At 47.2% G+C, this 20,829-nt stretch overlaps 1 protein-coding gene across 2 annotated transcripts in view; it reads left to right on the top strand.

The window, feature by feature from the left end:
- The window catches only part of MME (membrane metalloendopeptidase), a 37,441-nt gene extending 27,545 nt beyond the window's left edge, over window positions 1-9,896 (top strand). For both annotated transcript variants that reach the window (XM_082056644.1, XM_082056645.1), the window contains exons 17-23: window positions 670-728; window positions 1,146-1,265; window positions 1,896-2,029; window positions 2,271-2,336; window positions 5,054-5,149; window positions 5,516-5,592; window positions 8,498-9,896. In XM_082056644.1, the coding sequence (XP_081912770.1) occupies window positions 670-728; window positions 1,146-1,265; window positions 1,896-2,029; window positions 2,271-2,336; window positions 5,054-5,149; window positions 5,516-5,592; window positions 8,498-8,597 (652 nt within the window). In that variant the 3' untranslated portion in view covers window positions 8,598-9,896. The remainder of the gene's footprint in view (window positions 1-669; window positions 729-1,145; window positions 1,266-1,895; window positions 2,030-2,270; window positions 2,337-5,053; window positions 5,150-5,515; window positions 5,593-8,497) is intronic.
- The last annotated feature ends 10,933 nt before the right edge of the window (window positions 9,897-20,829 follow it).

Here is a 20,829-nt window from a genome sequence, read left to right on the forward strand (position 1 = left end):
GGTGATCACTGCTGAGAGCCAGTAAAACTGTCAACTACAAAAAAAGAGTCAAAACTCATTATCAAAACTCATTATTTCCCGTGTGTCAAGATGGACACAAAGGTAACGCTGAGAGCCTTCATCAAGGACAGCAGGTATCACTGAAATGGAACCATAGCCCTGTGAATCGAGCCACGGCTGCCACAGAGCTCATCATGTACCTTCATTCCTCAAAAATTGTGTTACAGAAAAAATAAGAGTTTCTGAGTTGATATCCATAATGTACTAGTATTTGAGATGACAGCTGGACAGATGGCAAGTGACACAGAAATCCTTTTTAGTAAGCAGTCTTTTAAAAGTTCCATTATCCCCAAATGTTTAGATACCATTATAACCTCAGCTTCTGTGTTCCAGTTTCTTTATATGGGAAGACTTGCCAGTACAATTTTGCAGTATGAGCAAAAACAGAAACAAAACCGAAGTATCGTTGTTCATCCATTTGGATAATGAAGGGAAAGGGCTACTAAATGACTAAACGATTGGAGGGTCTGCCTGGGAGGCTGAGCGCGGAATGGCCCTCGGCAATGCGTTACCTCCCACCGCAGTGATTCTGTGCTGCTGCTTCAGTGTGACCAGCACCTCTGCCATTAACAACTCAAATTCTAACATCTATTCTCCTGTTGTTACTAGGTGGATAAGTGGAGCTGCTGTTGTCAATGCCTTTTATTCAGCAAGTAGAAATCAGATCGGTAAGGTTTGCTAACTGCCCAAATTATTTATATATGTGTATGTATTTTTAAAATCAAGAAATGGAATTATTTTAATGCTATGGGGTTGCAGAAGGGCCTCAGTGCAGCAAAATCGGGTTTCGTTCATGTTTTTGAATTGCCTCTGTGCAGAATAAGGACAGAGGCTTGTGACCAAATACATTTGGTGGCTCCAGCCTTTCTTTTCTAAGGGACAAGCAGGGATCGCAGTACCAGGGGAACGTCCTGCTGATCTGTCCCTGCTGTCCCTCAGCCAGTACCACGTGGCACGTCACTTGTTGCCGGTAAAGCCAAGGAACCAGCCTGACTTTGGCTGAAGCCCATAAAGCACGGTCTGTTCGCACTGCGTACACAGGCTAATGAGGCACTATCTTAATTGTGTTGTGGGTTTTTTTGCAGTCTTCCCTGCTGGCATTTTGCAGCCCCCTTTCTTCAGTGCATCCCAGCCCAAATCTCTGAATTACGGTGGCATCGGCATGGTCATCGGTCACGAAATCACACACGGATTTGATGACAATGGTAAGGCACCGAGTCTCTAGTTTCAAAACATACAATGCACAGAATGTTTTACATGCTTTGGTGCTTAATCATTCCAGAGAGTAGATTAAATTAAGATGAAGTTTCCATATATAAGGCCAAATCTGGGTTTCTGAGGCTTTGCAGTATTGTTCCTCACGATGACCTTCAAAAGCAAGATCCAAAGAGTCCCACAGACCCTCCTGTAGCTGCTGAGCTGCAGCAACAGCCCGCGGCACACGAGTGCTTTAACAGAGCCGCTGCTCAGTTGTGTTTCCCAAAGGTTACATCAGAACCCATCATAAACCACACCAAACCATGCCCAGGGTGCATCACTAGGCTGGTGTGGGTCTCGCTCTCACACCTGCCCCCCCGCGCAATGAGCATCCCAGCCCTGAGTCACCATGCCTCCTCAGAGAGCCTTAAGCCCATCTCCCTGTGCAGCCTGAATTAGTTTGTTTTCCTTCTCTGCTGAAATATAGCCCTCCCAGGAAGAAAAAGAAGCGAGCATCATCTGTCTGACTGCCTCATTACTGACATTCTTCTTCATGAGTGATTATACGTACTCGCTACCCCACTTACTGCACCAGAAGCCTCTTCTGTATACTGAATTCTGTTAACGTATTATTACAGGCAGAAATTTTAATGAGAACGGAGACCTTGTAGACTGGTGGACTGAAGAATCAGCACGCAATTTTAAGGAGCTGTCCCAGTGCATGGTGTACCAGTACGGAAACTTCTCGTGGGACCTGGCGGGGGGCCAGCACGTATGTCCTGTGCCTTTGGAGCTACCAATGTAGGGGTTGGGGCAAACAGTGGGACCTGCGTGGCTTTTGAGACAAGGGAGGCAAAGACTGTTCAGAGATGTTAACATCATCTTCTGATAAAGCTTCACGTTTTAAGGGAATTCTTGCCTTTAAAAAGTGAAAAACACACACAAAAACCACACCAAGGTCCTGGTTAGGCTCTTCTTTTCCAAAACGTATACTTTTCCTTTCTTTGTTACAGCTGAGTGGAATCAACACGCTAGGAGAAAACATTGCTGATAATGGGGGTGTTAGACAAGCATATAAGGTAAGAAGTATCCCTTTTTATATTTTAGCTGAAACCATCGTAGATTAAGAAAACTCCTTTCAGAACCTTTGAAGAAGAAAAAAACAGTTTTGTGTTAAGGACAGGATCACACCTCCTGTGCCACCAAGGCATGATACAAAACCACTGACCAGCTGCTGTATTTCTTTCGTCTTCTTATTTCAGGGTACAAACTCTCTGTACCAAGAGCGCTCTTTTTCAGCTGACTTCTATTTTTTAAATTTTTTTCCCTTTTGCGACTAGCGAATTTGTAGAATGAAAGCACACGCTGAAGCACACTGGAGCTCCACCTCCCCGGAGGACGATGCCACCAGCGGCCTGGCTGCTGGCTGCACCGGCTCCTTCACGCCAGGAAGGAGGGAGAGAATTAACTTCTTCTGAGCTCTACCCGTAAACAGGCTCTCCCTACATGGAACACTGTTCACTGCTCAAAATATCATCTTGTACAAGTGACTTGGGTCCCCTGTACAGGTATCCAAAGATGTCCGTGACATCTGGGCTCCTTGTGCCAAGCCTTCCATGGGACCTTGCATGCTTTTTGCCTTTCCTTCCGGTCTCTTCTGGAAATAGTTACTTTTTTCCTTAGATTGGCCAACTTTCAGACTGAAAGTAAAAGAATGTGGGTTGGGATGTGAGAAGCAAGTCAGCTTCTCTGTGACCTCCTCTTGTCACTTCCAAATCTGATGGTTGCAGGCCTTAAGAACACAATCCGCCCTCTCCTTCCCTCAACACCTTGGGCCACAGCGAAACATTCAAGCCCTGGCAACTGGAGCGCTGTCTGTCCTCAACACCCCGACGGGCCATCTCACGCTTCTCAACATCATCATCACGGCTTCTGCAAACAAACCATCACCAGCGCTTCACTACAAACACATGACTTGAGGGCAAATTCAATTCTTGGAAGCCTAAAACAGGTGTTAGCATGGCACATTAGCCTAATGTTCAATTACTAGAACATTTGTGCATTTAAAAAAAACACAGCACAAACCCGTGAAAGGGGGTTCTCTTTCTGAAAGGAACTACAGTAACCAGAGAAAAGTTAGAAGGTCAGAAGTATTACCAAAAAGAATTAGATGCTCAATTATTAATATTATAACATTATAGAAATAGTATGAAAAGGTCCAAAAGGCATCTTGAGAGGTCACCTAGTCCTGCCCCCTCCTCCTGGCAGGTAGGATCGACCGCTTCTGTGTGGTTCAAACACACGGAAGGAGAAGTTCTGCCGCCTCCTTGCTGCAGCTCCAGTGCCCCCACGTCTGCTCTCACCAGTGCAAACTGAGCAAGCTGTTCCTCTCTCTTCTGAGACCTTTGCTGTATTTGAGGACTGTTACATACTTGAAGGCTCAGACTTCTCTTCTTTAGACTAAACAAACCCAATTCTTTCAATCTTTCCTCATAGGTCATGTTTGCTAGACCTCTGCTCGCTCTTGCTGCTTTCTCCTGGACTCTCTCCAGTTGGTCCACATCTTTTTGGAGTGCAGTGCCCAAAACTGGACAGCGTGCCCCCGCTGAGACCTGCCCAGTGCCGAGCAGGAGGATTACTGATGTATCCTACACAAGGGACTCCTATTTATACGTGCCAGTGTGACACTGGCCCTTTTTGCAGTGCTGGGCACTGCTGGCTCTCGTTCAGCTTCTTACCCACCGAAGCCTGCGGAGCCTTTCAGCAGACCTGGTATCCGCTCCTCCCAAACCTGCCCCGTGCAGCTCGTGGCTTCGCCCCTGCAGCAGCTGGTGCTGCCTGCGGTCAGAGCGTTTCTCCAATTTGCCAGCATCTCTTTAGCAGTAACGATGTATTAACAAAACACTCTTTGCCATACAGTCTTCATAAGACACATGAAAGCAGCTGTTCTTACTATGGAAAGGTTTTTAAGTCTTCTGCTATTTGTTTTTTAAAAAAGAAATAAAAAATAACAACAACAGATCAAAAACACCTAATTTTCGTAATGCAACATTAGATAATTGATAGAATGAGCAGAATCAGTTTTGTGCTAGTAAAACTGGGTCCTGGAACTCTGCATTGTATACAGGAAAGCATATCTTACCAGAAGTGTGTTATTTTAGACGCTAACCCAATAGCTGGCAAAAAACCCCACTAAATATATTTATGTGACAAACACTGGAGAGAAAAACAAACTGTAAACAGGCCAAAAAGTACGAGTGTTCTGTAGAAGCAGAGAAAAGTGATGGTTTTGCCACAGCTGAAGCTTTTTGCCCCACACCTCTCGAGCCTAATGGAAAGAGGAAGGAAAAGAGGGAGATGAATAAATGGGGGCAATGAATCCTTCGATCACCCCGATTGTCTCGGAGCTCATTTGTGGCTGACAACACCAGTCATTTCAACTATAGGACATACTCTATTTTTTAGCACAGACCGACCTCGCTCTATGCAGTCATTAATTTACCCTGAGAAAGGATTTGCTAGGTAAATATGTAACAGACCAATGGAATTTAACACATTAATTATTACAAAGCTTGCTGAAGAACATTACTAACTCTCTGTAGCTACTGTATTTAGAACACAACTGTCCTCCTTTGCATTCTTAATGTCCTCCCCTGTAAGCACCGTTATGCAAAAATGTTATCTGGGTATACCCATCTTACTGAAATTATTCCATTAACCTTGACTTCTTTTTGCTACAATAAATTGCCTTCTTTAAGCCTATTTCTCTTACCATTCACTCCAATATTCCCTACAGGCCTACGAAAACTTTGTGAAGAAGCATGGAAAAGAAAAACTTCTTCCTGGTCTTGAAATGAACCACAAGCAGCTGTTTTTCCTGAACTTTGCACAGGTATTCTGTACTTCTTGACCAAAGGCTTTGAAAATCACTTGAAGTTCCAGTTTAGCAGTAGGTCAGAAAGCTTTGGCTGACTCGCTCACTACAGAGTGCTGAAAATAAAGTCTTGTGAGGTATTTTTTATCTTCTCTAAACAAATTAATTCAGCCACAAGTAAGTCTGGCAAACAATTTCTTGTGCCCAAGTGCCTTTGTCTGAGGACAACAGTATACTTTTAAAAAAATAAAATATGCATTTTTTCTGTATGTTCTCATGTGAAATGTATTCTTATAACATTCAGTATTTCACAGTGAAATGACAGCAGGTCTCGTCCTGGACAATCTCAGTGCTAACAAATGCTTTTCTTTGCTCTGTGTGCAGATATGGTGTGGAACATACAGACCGGAGTATGCCGTGAACTCCATCAAAACCGACGTGCACAGCCCAGGCAAATTCAGGTCAGCACGTACAGTCATCGTCGGTGCAAACCTGGGTGCAACGCGGCTCTTAGCGGCAGAACTTCAACAACGCTACACAAAAGGCCAGGCTGCACTGACAGGGTTGATGCAGGCACATACACAGATATTGGCAGAGCACACAAGGTGGCTGGCTGGCTGACAGACAGACAGACAGACAGTCCGTCCAGCCCTCTGTGCTCACACAATAGCCTCAGACAGAACAGGACAGGGGGAGTTGTCCTTGCCCTGAGCCATACAGCTGAACTGTGTCCACCGCACTGAGCACCTCTGAACAGTGGTGTTCTCAGGACACAAACGCCATCACCTGGCTGTCACCAAACGTGCGGGGCTGTTGCAGCGGAGTCCCAGCAACTGTGTCTGGAATCCAGTGCTCTCCAGAAGTCCCCTGGTTCCTGCAACAGCTCCTGCCAGGGTTCTCCTGAAGAGCAAAGGCTGTGCATGGAGTTTGTCCTCCAGTAAAGTCACTGGTAAAATCTCCAGTTCATCTGTGGTGGAGAAGAATTCAGCTCCTTTTAAACAGTAATACTGACACGACAGAGAAATTTCTATCATTAGAGTGAGGAACTCTTTGCCATTTAGAGATAGAAAGAGATTGTAGCTGTTAAACAATTTGGTATTTTCTGCTGTGCGTACTCAGCCTTCCCAAGAACAGGTGGGCTTCATTCGGCAGAGTCCTGCAGCGCCTCGGCTGCTCAGGGCCAGAGCCTCTGGGCCAGACTAGGATCTGTCCTTTCTATCATCAGTCAGAGCAACCTATTCATCAGTAGTTTAACAACAGTTTTGCTCTAGTAAATCTGTTTGGTCAAATGCCATGAGATCAAGTAGTAATGCAGATATCACAACATCTCTGTTAGCTTTGAAAGGTTGTGTCATCTCCGGGATTTACGTACACAATAGCTGGATACAATGCAGTACATTAATTCCAGTATCCTTCTTTCAGCAGCTTTTCCCCAAAGACTTATTTTGTTTATCCCACGTGCTCAAATATTTAGTGAAAGCAGTGACTGTTCCTTCAACTGCCGCTTGACTGGCATTTCACTGTGGGTGGTTTCTGTACTATCTGCAGATCTCTCCCGCAGGCAGTTTATGCATCAGGTCCTACAATCAGCCCAGTTTGGTCCCCATGCTAACGAGCTCTGTGCCCGCTCCTTGCATACCTAATGGGCATGACTCACCAGTCCTTTAAGTTCACTAGTTCAGCATCTTTGTATAATTGTATTTGTGTATATCTTGGATATATTACATTGTGTATTGTGCTGGTTTTACATCAGTATGAAAGGCTGTAAACTTCATATGAAATGACACAAGTATTAATGAGAAGCCACACCAACATTTTGAGAATGTGAAGTAATTTTCAGGGTGAGGCCCCCCTAAAAGCTCTACAATAGAAAGCATTTCAGTACAGGAGACACCCACAGATGACTGCCTAATGACATACCCTTTCAATGCCAACCTGGCTCCTACTGTGCTCTTTATTTGGGGAGGTGGGTTTTTGTTGGTTGGTTGTTTCAACATTGACTGCAGGCTGTTTCCCCGTACAGGTAGGACAGGCAGCTCAGCATAAAAATTGTCAATTGCATAGTACAATTTCAGCTTATGGGCTGACAACTCTGAGTACTGGACAGGTAGAATCTGTCATCTACTAGAAAAATAAAAAGCTAACAGAAAGATGCCTAAGATCAGGTAATTGTCAAAAGCAGGTGAAAGAGAATCTGTACCCCAGTGTTACAGTAAGTACAATAGCAGCTACAGGTCAAGCCCTGCTTATGTACCACAACCCCGTAGTTCTGGGCACATTAGTAAATGCAGCAGGATTCTTATCCCACTGCTGTTTTATCTGTTTGTAGTAACAAGTGTCAGGAGAGTTTTATTACACCAAAATACTCTTTGCTCTGTTTCTGGCAAAATCCCATTGTAGCAGTTGCAGTGAAGCCCTGCTAGATCCCGTAAATACATGACTTTTGGGTCATCGTTTTTTAATGTGCCCTCTCCCCTGGCGCTGCTGGCTCCCCATGCCAGCCAGTAACCAGGTAACCAGTCTTGCTTTGCAGCTGTAGAGGCCATCAAAGGGTTGCAGATGTGAGCTGTGGAACTTCACCACAACTTCTGTGGACACTGCCTGGTGCTGTTGAATCTAATCATTAAGATTACTCACAGAATAATCACGAATTACTCAAAGAAGCAGTTCTTCAAATGCTTCCTAGTCCACGATCAATGTGCACCAGTACATATTGATATTTGAAGCTGCTGCTGTTCTCCTGCGTAGGTCCGTGCAAGCTGTATTTCCATTCCTGAAGGAAGGAACAACTCCAAGCAGATATATCCACATATGTTCACAATCCCACATACAGAAACTGCTTTAGCTGGCACGTCCTCACACTCACTCGAAAGCTGTTCTTTGTATGAGTCGTTTTTCCAGGAGTATTTCACTGGAACATTGGTGGAGAACGCCCAGAGCAGCAGTATGAGCTTAGTTAAAACCCGATTGGCATAAACATGTACATGAACATTCGCTGGGAAGTTACACCACAGTCCTCTACCTCAGGGGCTTGTTTCCCTTTACCAAGAAACATGTCAGCAAAACATAGCTGAAAAAAATCTGTGAAAACTAATGACAAGCAAGAAGCATGTTCCTAGTGCAATAAGCGGAAGTTTTGTGAGAGCCAGTAAGGAAGAAGGGACAGGTCCTGCCTCTTAGGGCCCCAAAAAGAGAAAACACAGCCACTGCTTGAGGTGAAACGGAATAGTCCGAGCTCAGAAATTACCAGCGTTTCCCACAGAATTTGGAGGTGACGCAAAAAAAGAAAGTTACAGGATGTGTGTTTTCTGGTTTGTTTTACACAAAGGCAGGCAGCAGTGACAATGTTGTGGTTTTGTTTTAAAGGGTCATCGGATCATTGCAAAACTCTCCGGAGTTTTCAGAAGCCTTTTCATGCGCTGAGACAAACTACATGGATCCTGCTAAGAAGTGCCGAGTTTGGTGACGAACTGCAAACCCTGCGTCTCGAGAAGCCTTCCGGAAAGAGAGAAATTTTTAACTAATTCCAAGGGGAGAGAGGAAGAAAACTGAGGGAACTATGCTAGAATAGTCACTGTAATTCTTAGTAAACAGGCAAAAATAAAAGAATCAAACATGGAATGGAGGACTAATGCCGATGCAGCAATCAGCTGCTCTTGCTCATCGGCTGCTTTTCCTGTCGCTCAACCCTGTAGAATCTGAATCACTCGAGGGTGTGCAGTAACATCTCACTGGTACTTAATCCTGTTCCGCACTGGCCAGTGGCTTTCTGGATTTATTTTAAAATGTCAAAGTATAACACATTATCTCCCACTAGTTGGTGACTGCATATTTCTGATTGAGCGGAGGAAGGAAATATTAAGTAACACACGGTTTTAGACATCATAACGTGATAATGAGACAACAGTTTATATCCAAAGTGTCAGACTTTGTACCCTTTGCTGTTATGATAAATCTGTTCTACCAAATGTCTTCATTTTTACTTGAAACCGTTTATACAAGAGGAGTCCAAAGACCTGCTGTGCTTAAGTAACCGCTCACTAACTATTCCAGTGTGTATTATCTGAAGCCACTATTTACAACAGTTTATTTACCGCTTTCCAGCCAAACTGCAATTGTAGGTAAATTATTAATTTTTGAAGATATGTTCTATAAGATTGTGATCCAAGACCCTTTCACAGTTTTCTAAGCTTTTCCTTGCTTTCTCTAAACTTGGTCTTTTTTAAAGTTTCTAGTAATGTAAAAATCATAGTTTTTATATTTAAATCTAAGCTACACTTTTGACTTGAAGTGTTGTAATGTATTTTATCAGAGGCAGCGCAGAGCTGGGCAGTTTGAGCGTAGCACGGCATCGGGCACCGAGCCCGCGGCTCCAGTCGCCGCTCTCCGGTGCAGTCGCCAGTAGCCAAGGTTTCAGGCCGACTTTCTCGGTGTTTAGGGTCTGATCCTGCACACAGTTTGTGCAGGTTCTGACTGATGTCAGTCCTCACATCAGGAAAGCTGCACAGCTGATTGCAAGAATGAAGCTTTAAGTAAGAAGGTAAAAGGCTTTAAATCTGCAATGACATGTATTAAACATCCTCATGCAGATTGCAAAGGAACTTAGTGCTTTGTATATCAAAGCAAACGGATTTCCAAAACCAAGTACCACATACCTCAGATGACTGCTACAATAGGTATATTTAAAAACCTATGTTCCTTTTAGCTTTCTGAGTCTGTCATCTGATAAAACCATTTTGATAATAAACTGAAATTACGAGACAAATGCCATGTGTGTTCTTTATAGGAAATACGCAAGTACAAAATCCCCACCCAACCACAAATAGATTTCTATATTTGCTGCTGAGCACCACACCTCAACATCTGTAACAGCTGACAAATGAGAATCCAAATAATTCTATTCTAGTTTAAAAGCAGGTGTCAGTAGGTTATTCAGCATCCAAGGAGATCACACCAAAATTGCCTGCAGAAACTTCCGAGGCTTCTCCCAACAGTACGATGAAGAGAGCAGAAGATCAATGCCCTGTCGTGAATCCCCAGCGGAGCAGCAGTACAGCCCGTTGCTGCTGGGCCGGGGCTGCACCCCCCGCTCCACAGAAGCAACGCAAGATCTTTGCTTGTGCTGCACCCAAAGGCAGCACCGCGAGTTCTACTGACCCCCGAGGGCACAGAGGGGACCTGGAGGGGCCCTGCGCCCCCACTGGACACCACTCCTGGCCACAGCAGGAAGGAAAGAGGGAAAAACGGAAGTTAGAGAAAAGCAGTAGAAAAAAAGAAAAACAAAGTTGTGTTAACAGGGTTTTCCCATCTCTGCTGGGCCCCTTCTCCACTCCTCTCCGCAGAGTTGTCGTAGAACCTTCTGTACTCTGTATCATTAACCCTATATACCCAAATGAAACTCAATCCTTTACAGATTCGGGCCCATAAAACTATGAAACAGGAAGTACCGTTATCCCCATTTACAGCCAGACATGGCAAGACTCATCCAAGACAGGAGAGAAATTCCAAAGGTAACTAAATAAACCAGTGGATCACTAAATACAGAGTAAATAATATTAGATACAACAATCAAGAAATACAGAAGCACTAATAATTAGTGAACAGCAAAAAAATCACGTAAGTCAATACAGGTAGCTGTAATGTCTGTTCAGTGGTGTATCCACAAGCTTTTCTCCCACACCTCGTGTTGCATGTGCCTCCCACAGAAAACTGAAGAGCGTGTTTAGTTCTGGAGACAGGGATTCTTCCCATTAGTTCTCAACTGCACATGTACTGCACAGTGAAGACTTTGTCACTGCTGACTGACCTCTACACACATCAAAATGGTTGCACCTTGATTCTCATGAGCTCCTGCTGGAGCAGGGAAGGTGAATTCGTATGTACTATCGAGGATACGGTCATTTCTTTCACCACCACAGTAAGAAATAGAGCTTCCCTATGGAAAGGATCCAGCAATGCTCTGGCCAGAGCAGCAACAGCTACTCAAACAAAACACAGACACACTTGACAGCTGGATTTAGACCTGTCATCGCACCCAGCTTCCATATTCATGAATTATAAGACTTTTCCCAAAACCCCCATTTGATCACTGCCTCCCCCCATCTATTTTACTACAGACAGGCCGTGTATAACAATGAGCCGGGGCTTGGAAAGAGTGTGTGCAATCCAAACCAAACATAACGCACAAGACCAGAAATGGGGAAGCTTCCCTAGTGATTGTTGGCTACACAAAGGGCCGGAAACATCCCCCTTTCGTTGCATGAAAACACTGAATCAAGTGAATGGACATCTAGAAAACCTACAAACACTCCATGATTTTATATAAGCGAGTGAGAAAGGACAATGTCGGAATCAAGATATTCAAACTGTTAGTAGAAGTCATGTTTCCACGTGCCCCTGCAGCTGCACCAGTGCCAAGGCCATCCCTGCACACAGCCGGACGGGCCCCGGCCAGGCTGCTCCGCTCCTCCTCCCCTCCCCAGGAAGGCCTGGCTGCGCTCCTGCCGACGGCACCTGAATCACAACCGTGGCTGTTGATAGCGACACAAGCTCTAGCAGGAAATGACTGTACTCCAGAACCAAGAGAAAACAGAGAAACCATCCGCAGTACAGACCTGACTCTCAGTGTCCCACACCAGCGCTGAGGTGGGCACATCATATACCACAGCTCATCAGTTTAGTCTGCTCCAAAAGTCACCTGGCACATCAGCAGGTGCAGGAAGCCTTGCATTAGCATTTAACAGAGAACCAAAATGTAAAATACATGTCCTAGTAGGCAAACTTTAACCAGAGGCAATTACCATTTCCTCACTCAAAAGTGAAATTCAGGTCTTCATAAAAGAAGCAAAGCACTAGCAGTTCAGAGGTCAGGTATCCGACATTAAACGAGCAGTGACAATCAGAACATACCTTTCATCACAGCTTGCAAACTAATTAGTGCCAGTGAGGATTTTCCTTCTCGGAGCGCTAAGATGCCACGGGAGTATTAACAGACATGCCATGGGAAGCGTTTGCACCAAAAGCCTCAAAAACACCACTCAAGACTGACGGACACGTCACTCGGTGCAGTGTCCGTGTGTCACTGCTGCTCTGGTCCCCAGCTGCGGACCCGGACAGTCCCGCCGCAGGAGCCCGCCCTGCGTGCAAACGCTCCCAGCGTCCCCTGGGCCTGGGGGGAGCCCCCTCACCCGGTTACCGACCAACTGACCACAGCAGCAATCGAGGCATCGCTAACATCGGAGATAAGGAATTTTGGGAAGAGGATTCCATACCCAAGAGAGAAAAATGTGCTAATACCTGATAAGAATTTAAATTAGATACCTCTAATTCTCTCACCCTTCACAGTTTTACTCTTGTTTTTTGTTTTCCAGCCACTTAAGTCACATTCCGTGTTCTCTTAGAGAAATTAATTCCTTACAACCAACCACACAACCACATAGCCCACCTGTAATGTTTTTCTTCATCTCCTGCCCATTTAAGCTCCAATTTCTCCTCTGTATTTCCTTTAAATACATTCACACAAATTCTGGCACTCTCTTCTTTGGTACAAAAAGCAGTTTTAGAGCCTGTCGCTGTGCAGGTCTCCTCATAAGCATCTTCTGAGCTACAATACATCAGGAACATCTGCTCCCATCTGGCTGTTCCTGGCAGAATGACCTGCAGTTACAAACACCTGAGCGAGCGCCAGCCAAGCAAAAGGGAAGGTCCTATGGTACAAACAGTTAACTGCCAAAATACCGATTACACCTTCATCTCCTAACCATCAGGAAAAAGGGATGAAAGATCTAAATTAATGACATAAAATAACTGCTGTTCGCTTGCGCTGGCTTTGCAGAGCCATTTCCAGGATTTGCGCATGAAGGCTGCTGCAAGGCCAGCAGGACTCAGAGCCAGTCTCAGGACTAGCAGGAGTCCCCTAAGGAGCACGACAGGGACATCCCAAAGGCTGGGTCAGGCTGCCGTGCCAAATCCTGCCGACGCCATCAGGCCGTGGAGGGAACAGCTGGAGGAACATGCGCTCTTGCTCACAATACACTTCACGGTTTTGCATTCTGGACCAAATGTCAGCTCAGCTTTTGCGCAGTATCCTTGTTAACACCAACGAAACACAGAGGAAACAAATATTTGCAGGTATGAAAAACATACTGTTAGCTAGCAGCTTGCTCTGATCTACTTCAGTGCAAGAAAGAACAGTGTTAAACTCAGAGATAAGTTTAATAAACCGTGAGAGTGAGATACAGCAGGATCAAGTGGGCAAACAGCTGCATTTGTTCGTACTTCTGGGAAAAAAAAAAACACTCTACAATTTTAACTAAAAATATTATAAACAACTGTCAGCTTCTGTAAAATCTTTGAGTCAGTCACTATGGTTCTGCAGATGTCTTTGGATTGCTCGAGCTGACTGAAATTGACTTTCCATAGCAGCAGGCTGACAAAACTTTAGGGAACATATAAAATACACATCAATACTGACCTGGGTCAATTATTTGACAACGTATTAACAAAACAGCTCCCAAACACTCAGAATACAGCTGAGATGCTTCTCATGAGGCTCTGGGCCACCCCCAACATCTGGACTCCATCAAAAAGCTCCAGTGGCCAAAATGCCACTGATAATGACCCTTTGGGACTCTCTTCTGCACAAGGCACCCCTTGACCACTATTTCTCCTTAACCAGGTGTTACTTATATTCCTACATATGCTACATTTATTTTTTTCTTTCCTTTTTGAACCTATCACTTTTAGATATCGAATCACAGGCCTTTAACTCCAAAATATAAAAGAACCAAGTTTTATCAATCTTCTATAATGTCCAGTGGAAAATCACAATACAGCAAGAAAAAAATAATATATGGTACATACTGTGTCCTGAGGAACCATAACGGATTCACAGCATCCACTTTCATTTAGTTATATACAAGCATTGCTACATATGCACGTTGGAGAACACACAGGCAAAGATGCAAATATGGTGCACACAGAAAACTGTATGATACGGTTTCTGTTGGTCCTTAGAAGTCAGAACTAATTCCTCCTCCTGCACAGGTCACCTTATGGTAGTTGCACATTGCTTCAGAAAGAGCCTTGTCTAGATATTGTCTAGATATTCTGCTACTGCTCCAGTTAGAGCCTTGAACGTAAGGACTGACACCAGCAATCTGATTTAGTATTTATGAGAAGCTACTATAGGATCTGTTGCCCTGCTGGTGTTGAGACCTACACTAGGCTGGACTTTCTTAGGGACTGGGCTTTGTGCCCACATGAATGACGTGCCTGTGGCCCAGCTACGAGGCGATGAAGTGAGGCAAAGTCATTAATCAGCGCGATGAGGTACGGTAACCCAGACAAAACGGGTGGCAGCAGGAACAGCTCCCAGCTGCCGGTGTGGCAGGGCGGCTGTCAGCGGGACACCGGCGGAAACTCCCAGGCTCTCCCTCAACAAACCAGTTGGCTGGCGCATCTTCAGCCAGATGCAACTACAGAAGGCTACAGACTCACCAAAATGAGTTCACCTGTTCATTACACGGGAGACACCTCCTGCCTGTGCGGAGCCCAGCTTTCAGGGCTGCACGCAGTAAACCCAGCTGTGTCGGCTCTACATTCCTAATTCCAGTAAGCCGCCATTCTCTAGATCTCACCCAAGTACTGAGCTTCTCTGCTGATCATCTTCCTTCGTTACTACCCAGAATGAGATACTTAAGCAGAACACTAGTAGCTACCTTTTGATTATTAAACCCACAAGCTATTAAATCTATAAAATAGTTCAGCTTGAGGGGGAGCAACTCATGTTGTTAAGACTATCTCCAGTGACCACAGCTATCTGGATACGCAAGCAGTTACAATGGTGGATTAAATCACACCACTTTGTGAGTAACAGCAGAAAAGGCTGTCAGAGGGGGAACCCTGCCTGCCCCCCAGGGTCAGTTTCTTAAACATCGGTAACAAAAAGCGCAACAAACAAACTACAATGTTGCTACACAACACGGAATATTTGCTTTGAACAGAAACAAACCTCTCACGAAAAGAGAACAAATTAGAAATCCTCTGTTTTCACACAAGAACCAACGTTCCCTGCAGCTTTGTACAAGAACAGCATTTTAAAAAGCAAATGAATTAATTCAGTAATTAATCATGTGCTAGCAACCCTAGGGAAGTAACGAAGCTGCAAAGCCTGTGCTGCGCTCTGGGGCAGGAGGCGGAACAGGACCCGCCGGGCCCGGGTCTCTGCGCAGCACAAACCCGTCCCTGCTGCACCTGAGGCGTCTGGTGCCGCAGGCCTGAGCGCCCGCCCACCGGGCACGTTCGGCCTCACACAGAACGTTCTGCCCCTACCTGCGGCGGCTCCGTCTCTGCGCAGCTTCCAGGCGGACGAGGCCTCGGGTGGGCTGAGCCGGGACAGCGGCCCAGGGCGGGATCCGGGCTGAGGGCTGGGCCGGCCCTGCCCAAACACAGCCCGGAGACGGCTCCAGGGCGGCTCTGCCCGGGGGTGCGGGCCCTGGAGGCCCCTGGGGCTGCGGGGGCGGGCGGGACGGCAGATCCGCGCCTCAGTCCCGCTGCACCGCCCACCCGGCCAGGGAACCGCCCCCGGGCCTCACGGCCCCGCCCCTTCCAGAAGGTTCCTGGCCCCGCCCCATGCCCTCGCGGCCCCGCCCCCATGTCCTCACGGCCCCGCCCCTCCCAGGAGGATCTTGGCGCCCGCCCGTTTCCCTTTTCACACCAACACTAGTACGTTGCCGACCTGGATTCAGGGTGTGTTACGTGGCAATTCCCAGGCACTTTTCTGGAAATTGCTATCCAGCCAGCAGGTCCCTGTCCTATATTTGTGCTTTTCAACAGTTCCTGCAAGGTGTAGAAATTGGATTTTCACCTATTTCGTTCATTTATTTCTTTTCTCAGAGTAGTTAGTTTAACGTTGAATTCCCACCTCGTTCTCCAGCCTCCCCGGCTGCGCTTGTCCTGCTGCTGGAGGAGCTGCAACTCGATGCAGTTCAGTGCCCGCTGAGTCCAGCGGCGTTTGACAGGAACTGAACCGGCTGCCAACGGAAAAATACAAAACTGGGCCCTGAGAACCATGTAAACAGAGGAGCCCAGCAGTTAACTTGGTATTTATCTACATACTATTAAATAAAAACCAAATGTTTTAGGATTAAGAAAGCCCAAGTTGCACATTTTAGGATGCACTGCTTACCCGTCTGCCTTTCATTTTCTAAAGCCCTTTTCAGATTTATGTATTAACTTGCATGACTGTTTCCTTGCTTGTTTAAAAAAGGAACTTAATGTAGTTTCAGAAAATGTATTTGGGCACTGACAATTCAGATCTTGGGACAGGGACAGTGCACCACCACAACATTTTACATTTAATGTTTTTTTTTTACTACGAAACTTTAAACACTCTCTTAACTCAGTTAAAACTTGCCCAAATACATTGAGATACTTCTTGCCCAGCTTGGCACATCTCGCAAATGAGCCAAACTCCTTTTTGGTCCACCATCGCATCACCAGCTCCGGGAACGCTGTTTCCAAACGGCTCCAATCCAAGGTGGCACCAGCAGAGGCTGCTGGAGAGCAGGCAGGACTCCAGAAACCACAAACCATCTGAAAACTGCTTTCGTGACTCATCCTAAATGCATTTCAAACCTTTGTTGTGGAGAAAAAGCGTACACCATGTTTACAGAGTTGATAATAAAAATAATTCATTTTATATGTATTTTAGTCATTAGAAAGGTCAAGTCAACTTCCAGGTTCTTCTAATCAACATTATTGTAAATTCTTCTGTCCTGTAAGGCAAAGAAAAGGACATTTTACCAGGTGGCGGTGCAACCCAAAGCGAGCAGGGGTGGCGTGCGGTACCGTGCGAGTCACTCACTTCTCACGAGAAGACGATGTAAACCATCAGCGCACAACCCACAATCCAGCCGAGGGCGAGGAGCATCGGCACGACGAGACGGGACAGCGGCACTTGCGCTGGAAGAGGAAAAACAGTCCTTTTCAGAAAGGCTAAAGAGCTGTACGGAGACCCGGAGTCCGAGGCCGCGGCTCGTCGAGCAGCACGCAGAACGCACAACGAGCGTTTTATAGAAATACGTTGCTGTACAGCATCAGGATTTCAAAGACCCTTTCTATCAGTTTCCTGCAAATATCAGAAGCTTGTCAGGAAGCAGCGTATCAGCCTTTGGGATTATATTACTTACCAATATATGACACCATTTTAAAGCACATCTTTCTGCAGGTTTTTGAAGGGATTAATAAATAACGTAAAATTATACACACCATCTCACACAGTTTAGATCAAGCTGACAGTCTTGGGAAGGATGCTCAATAATTTAAGGTTTTCCTCACTGACCTTTTAAAGCTGTGCACAACAGAGACACGTCTCACCATGATACCGCATGGTATATCTACCGAGAGGGATGGAGAACATGTAGACAGAAAACCTGCATATGCTGCCACAAAAATAGAAAACAGATAGGCAACTACACAGCAAAAAGATCAAACCCTGCCCTGAAACTGGGTGTCCTTTTGCCACAGGGGAGTCCCTTACCTGTCCCATTTAAAGCCTGTTATTCATTTGACACTTTGTAAGGTAAAGCTACTTCTGTTGGGAATCATTTCTCTATAATGACCATTTTTTCTAAAGGTCCTGTTACGAATGAAGTGCCGGACCCTGCTGAGGTACATGGCAGTTTTGGCAGCTCTGCAGAGCACTGTTGTGTCTACGGAATATGGCGTTTTGTCAGATGAGATCCGGGCTTAATGCAGCAGGATGAGAGCGCGGGCGAGTCCGGACACACGGGCGGGACGCTGTGCCCACGGATGGGCAGGGACGCCGTGCCCACGGATGGGCAGGGACGCCGTGCCCACGGATGGGCAGGGACGCTGTGCCCACGCACGGGCAGGGACACCGTGCCCACGGATGGGCAGGGACGCCGTGCCCACGGATGGACGGGCGGGACGCTGTGCCTACGGATGGACGGGCGGGACGCTGAGCCCACGGATGGACGGGCAGGGACGCTGAGCCCCACGGATGGACGGGCGGGACGCTGAGCCCACGGATGGACGGGCAGGGACGCTGAGCCCCACGGATGGACGGGCGGGACGCTGAGCCCCACGGATGGACGGGCAGGGACGCTGTGCCCCACGGATGGATGGGCGGGACGCTGAGCCCACGGATGGATGGGCGGGACGCTGAGCCCACGGATGGATGGGCAGGGACGCTGTGCCCCACGGATGGATGGGCAGGGACGCTGTGCCCCACGGATGGACGGGCGGGACGCTGTGCCCCACGGATGGACGGGGGGGACGCTGTGCCCCACGGATGGACGGGGGGGACGCTGTGCCCCACGGATGGACGGGCGGGACGCCGTGCCTGGCGTCTGTCACGAGGCAGCGAGCAGCCGGCTGGACGGGTGGAGTTTCATGGGAGCCATGGGCAGTGCTTGTGTTTCACAGCTCAAGAACAGAAATGACCATGAGATCATTTGCTCTGCTGTCTGTGCCACAGAACAGATCCCCAAGACCTGAGTGACAGTGAAGTAACTGCTTGAAGACAAAGTTTTGTGCCACGAGCGGGAGAGGCTGAAGTGTGAGATGTGCACGAGGCTCGGCTGGCTGGGACATCCGAGCAGGTGACCCCTTCGTGAGGTCTCAGAAGAAGGTGACACACTCCAAGGCTTCAGTATTTGGTCCATAGGAAACTACGCTGAGTCTAAACGTGAGACTCAGCCTTACCCTCGGCACAGAGCAGGGCTGTGCCCCCAGCAGCCAGGAGGAGCGTCTGCACCGCCTGCGTTCCAGCCCCGGGGGAGCGGCTGCGGAGGGACCAGCAGCAGGGGAACACGATCATCCTAAGCAACCGTGGTTTCCAAAGGAAAAACCAAAATCTTTACTGACATCTGCGGGTAACCAGCTAAAACCCTGAAACCTGAGGTTTCATTATAATCACCATGTAAATGAACGCACATGAAAGCAGAACACTGAGAGAAATGTGGTTTGTTGCAGTCACCAGTATCGCTGGCAGACCAAGGAACCAAACCCTGGCGTCCAGGGGCTGAGCCAGAGCCTGTGGAAATCAAAAGGCCAGTTCTGGATGGCAGCAAGAACAAAGGCATCTTGCTGTGACCTCTGCGTGTAAGCTGGTGTTCTAGCTACAAACTACTTTCCCCCCCATTATAGTATTTTTTCCTGTACTTCAAACATCAGTTTTATCTCAAACCAAACAGAAAAGCCCTGGGCACTGCCTGCCATGGGTGCCCAAGTACCCAGAGAAGCCAAGGATCCCTCGACTACAGCAGACAGCAGCCCAGGTGTCCCACCTAATACAGCCTAAATATGATAAACTCCATCTGATCGCTATCTTGTTTGTTTGTTGTTGTTTTTTCCTGAGGTTTACCTTTTATCAAGGACACTAAGTTGGCTTGGTTTTGCCATCTGTCGTTGGTCAAAACTCCTCCCAGCTCCCATGAGAAGAACGCTGCCTGTGCTGCCACTGGGCCGCCCTCGCCCCGGAGCGTCCGGTCCAACCGCACTGACAAGGGCACCCCAAGGGACCCGGCGAAGGTCTCCCAGCACTTCCACCAGCAGCGCCGGGGCAGGTGAAGCCGGGAGCGTGTCAGGTGTCAGCTCCCAGTCCCGTGTTCCCTGCTCCAAAACGCCGCAGAACTTCACAAAGTTTTCTTTGTGCTGTATCTCAGAGGCTCCCCCTGCACACGCACAACCAAACCGCTGCCCCGTCACTGGGGTGGCCGTGTGGCCACCATGCCGGCCAGCAGAGCGAGAGGGGCCGTGGCCGAGCCAGGGCACTGTGTCCCCCGCCCGGCTCCCGCTGCCACCGCGGCAGCGTTTCCAGCGGTGCTGCCCACGCAGGCTGCGGCGCGCCCGAGTCCCGCTGAGCCCAGCACTGACACGGCCAGGCTCTGCGCTGGTGCCGCTCGCCGCTGTCACACCCAGAGCTCCCGCGAGCCGGCGGCTGCTCCGTGCAGGCACCCATTGCACCCGCTCATTGCAGCCGGGCTGCCCAAGGTGTGTAGTGGGGGGCAGCTGGACCCCCTGCCGCCCCGGGTGCTGCTGGAACCCCCCGCTGACCGCTCTGGACACACTGCTCCTTTCTCCATTGATTAAAAACAGTTAAACACAAATAACAATACACATCCTACCAATGCAAGACATGGTTAAGTACTAATTCCTGCTGGAATACCCACATCCATAGAATTTCTGTCGATACCAATGAAAATTAAAATTAAGAAACAGCATTTGGTATCCTGTTATATCTGAGCTTAGTAGAATTCCGCTTTCCTTCTCAGATACCAGTGCTAATGGCGCAAAAAAAAAAAAAAAAAGGAGATTAAAGTGTCTAAAAACTTTTAATGTGACTATGAAGATGTATTAAAAAGTTACCTTTACAAGGAAAACTACCTGAATAGCTGTGTAGACAGCTAACACCATGTTTAAACTTATTGTCATTTCACCATCCAAACCTCTGACAGTGAAGTCAATAGAAAATGGTAATGAATATAAAATGCATTTTTATAGAATGTCTCTTCTCTTTGGAGAAAGTGGAAATGTGCTTATAATGGAAAGGGCATTATTGGAATTTCACTTTGCTCTGCCACTTGGGGTTTGTGGGGTTAAAATCTGAACTACTGTATGTTTACCTAGCACTGCACTCAGATTGCAGCCACACAGACAGCATATTTAAAATG

The sequence above is a fragment of the Streptopelia decaocto genome, assembly GCF_964273445.1.
Source record: "Streptopelia decaocto genome assembly, chromosome: 6".
NCBI classification, from domain to species: domain Eukaryota; kingdom Metazoa; phylum Chordata; class Aves; order Columbiformes; family Columbidae; genus Streptopelia; species Streptopelia decaocto.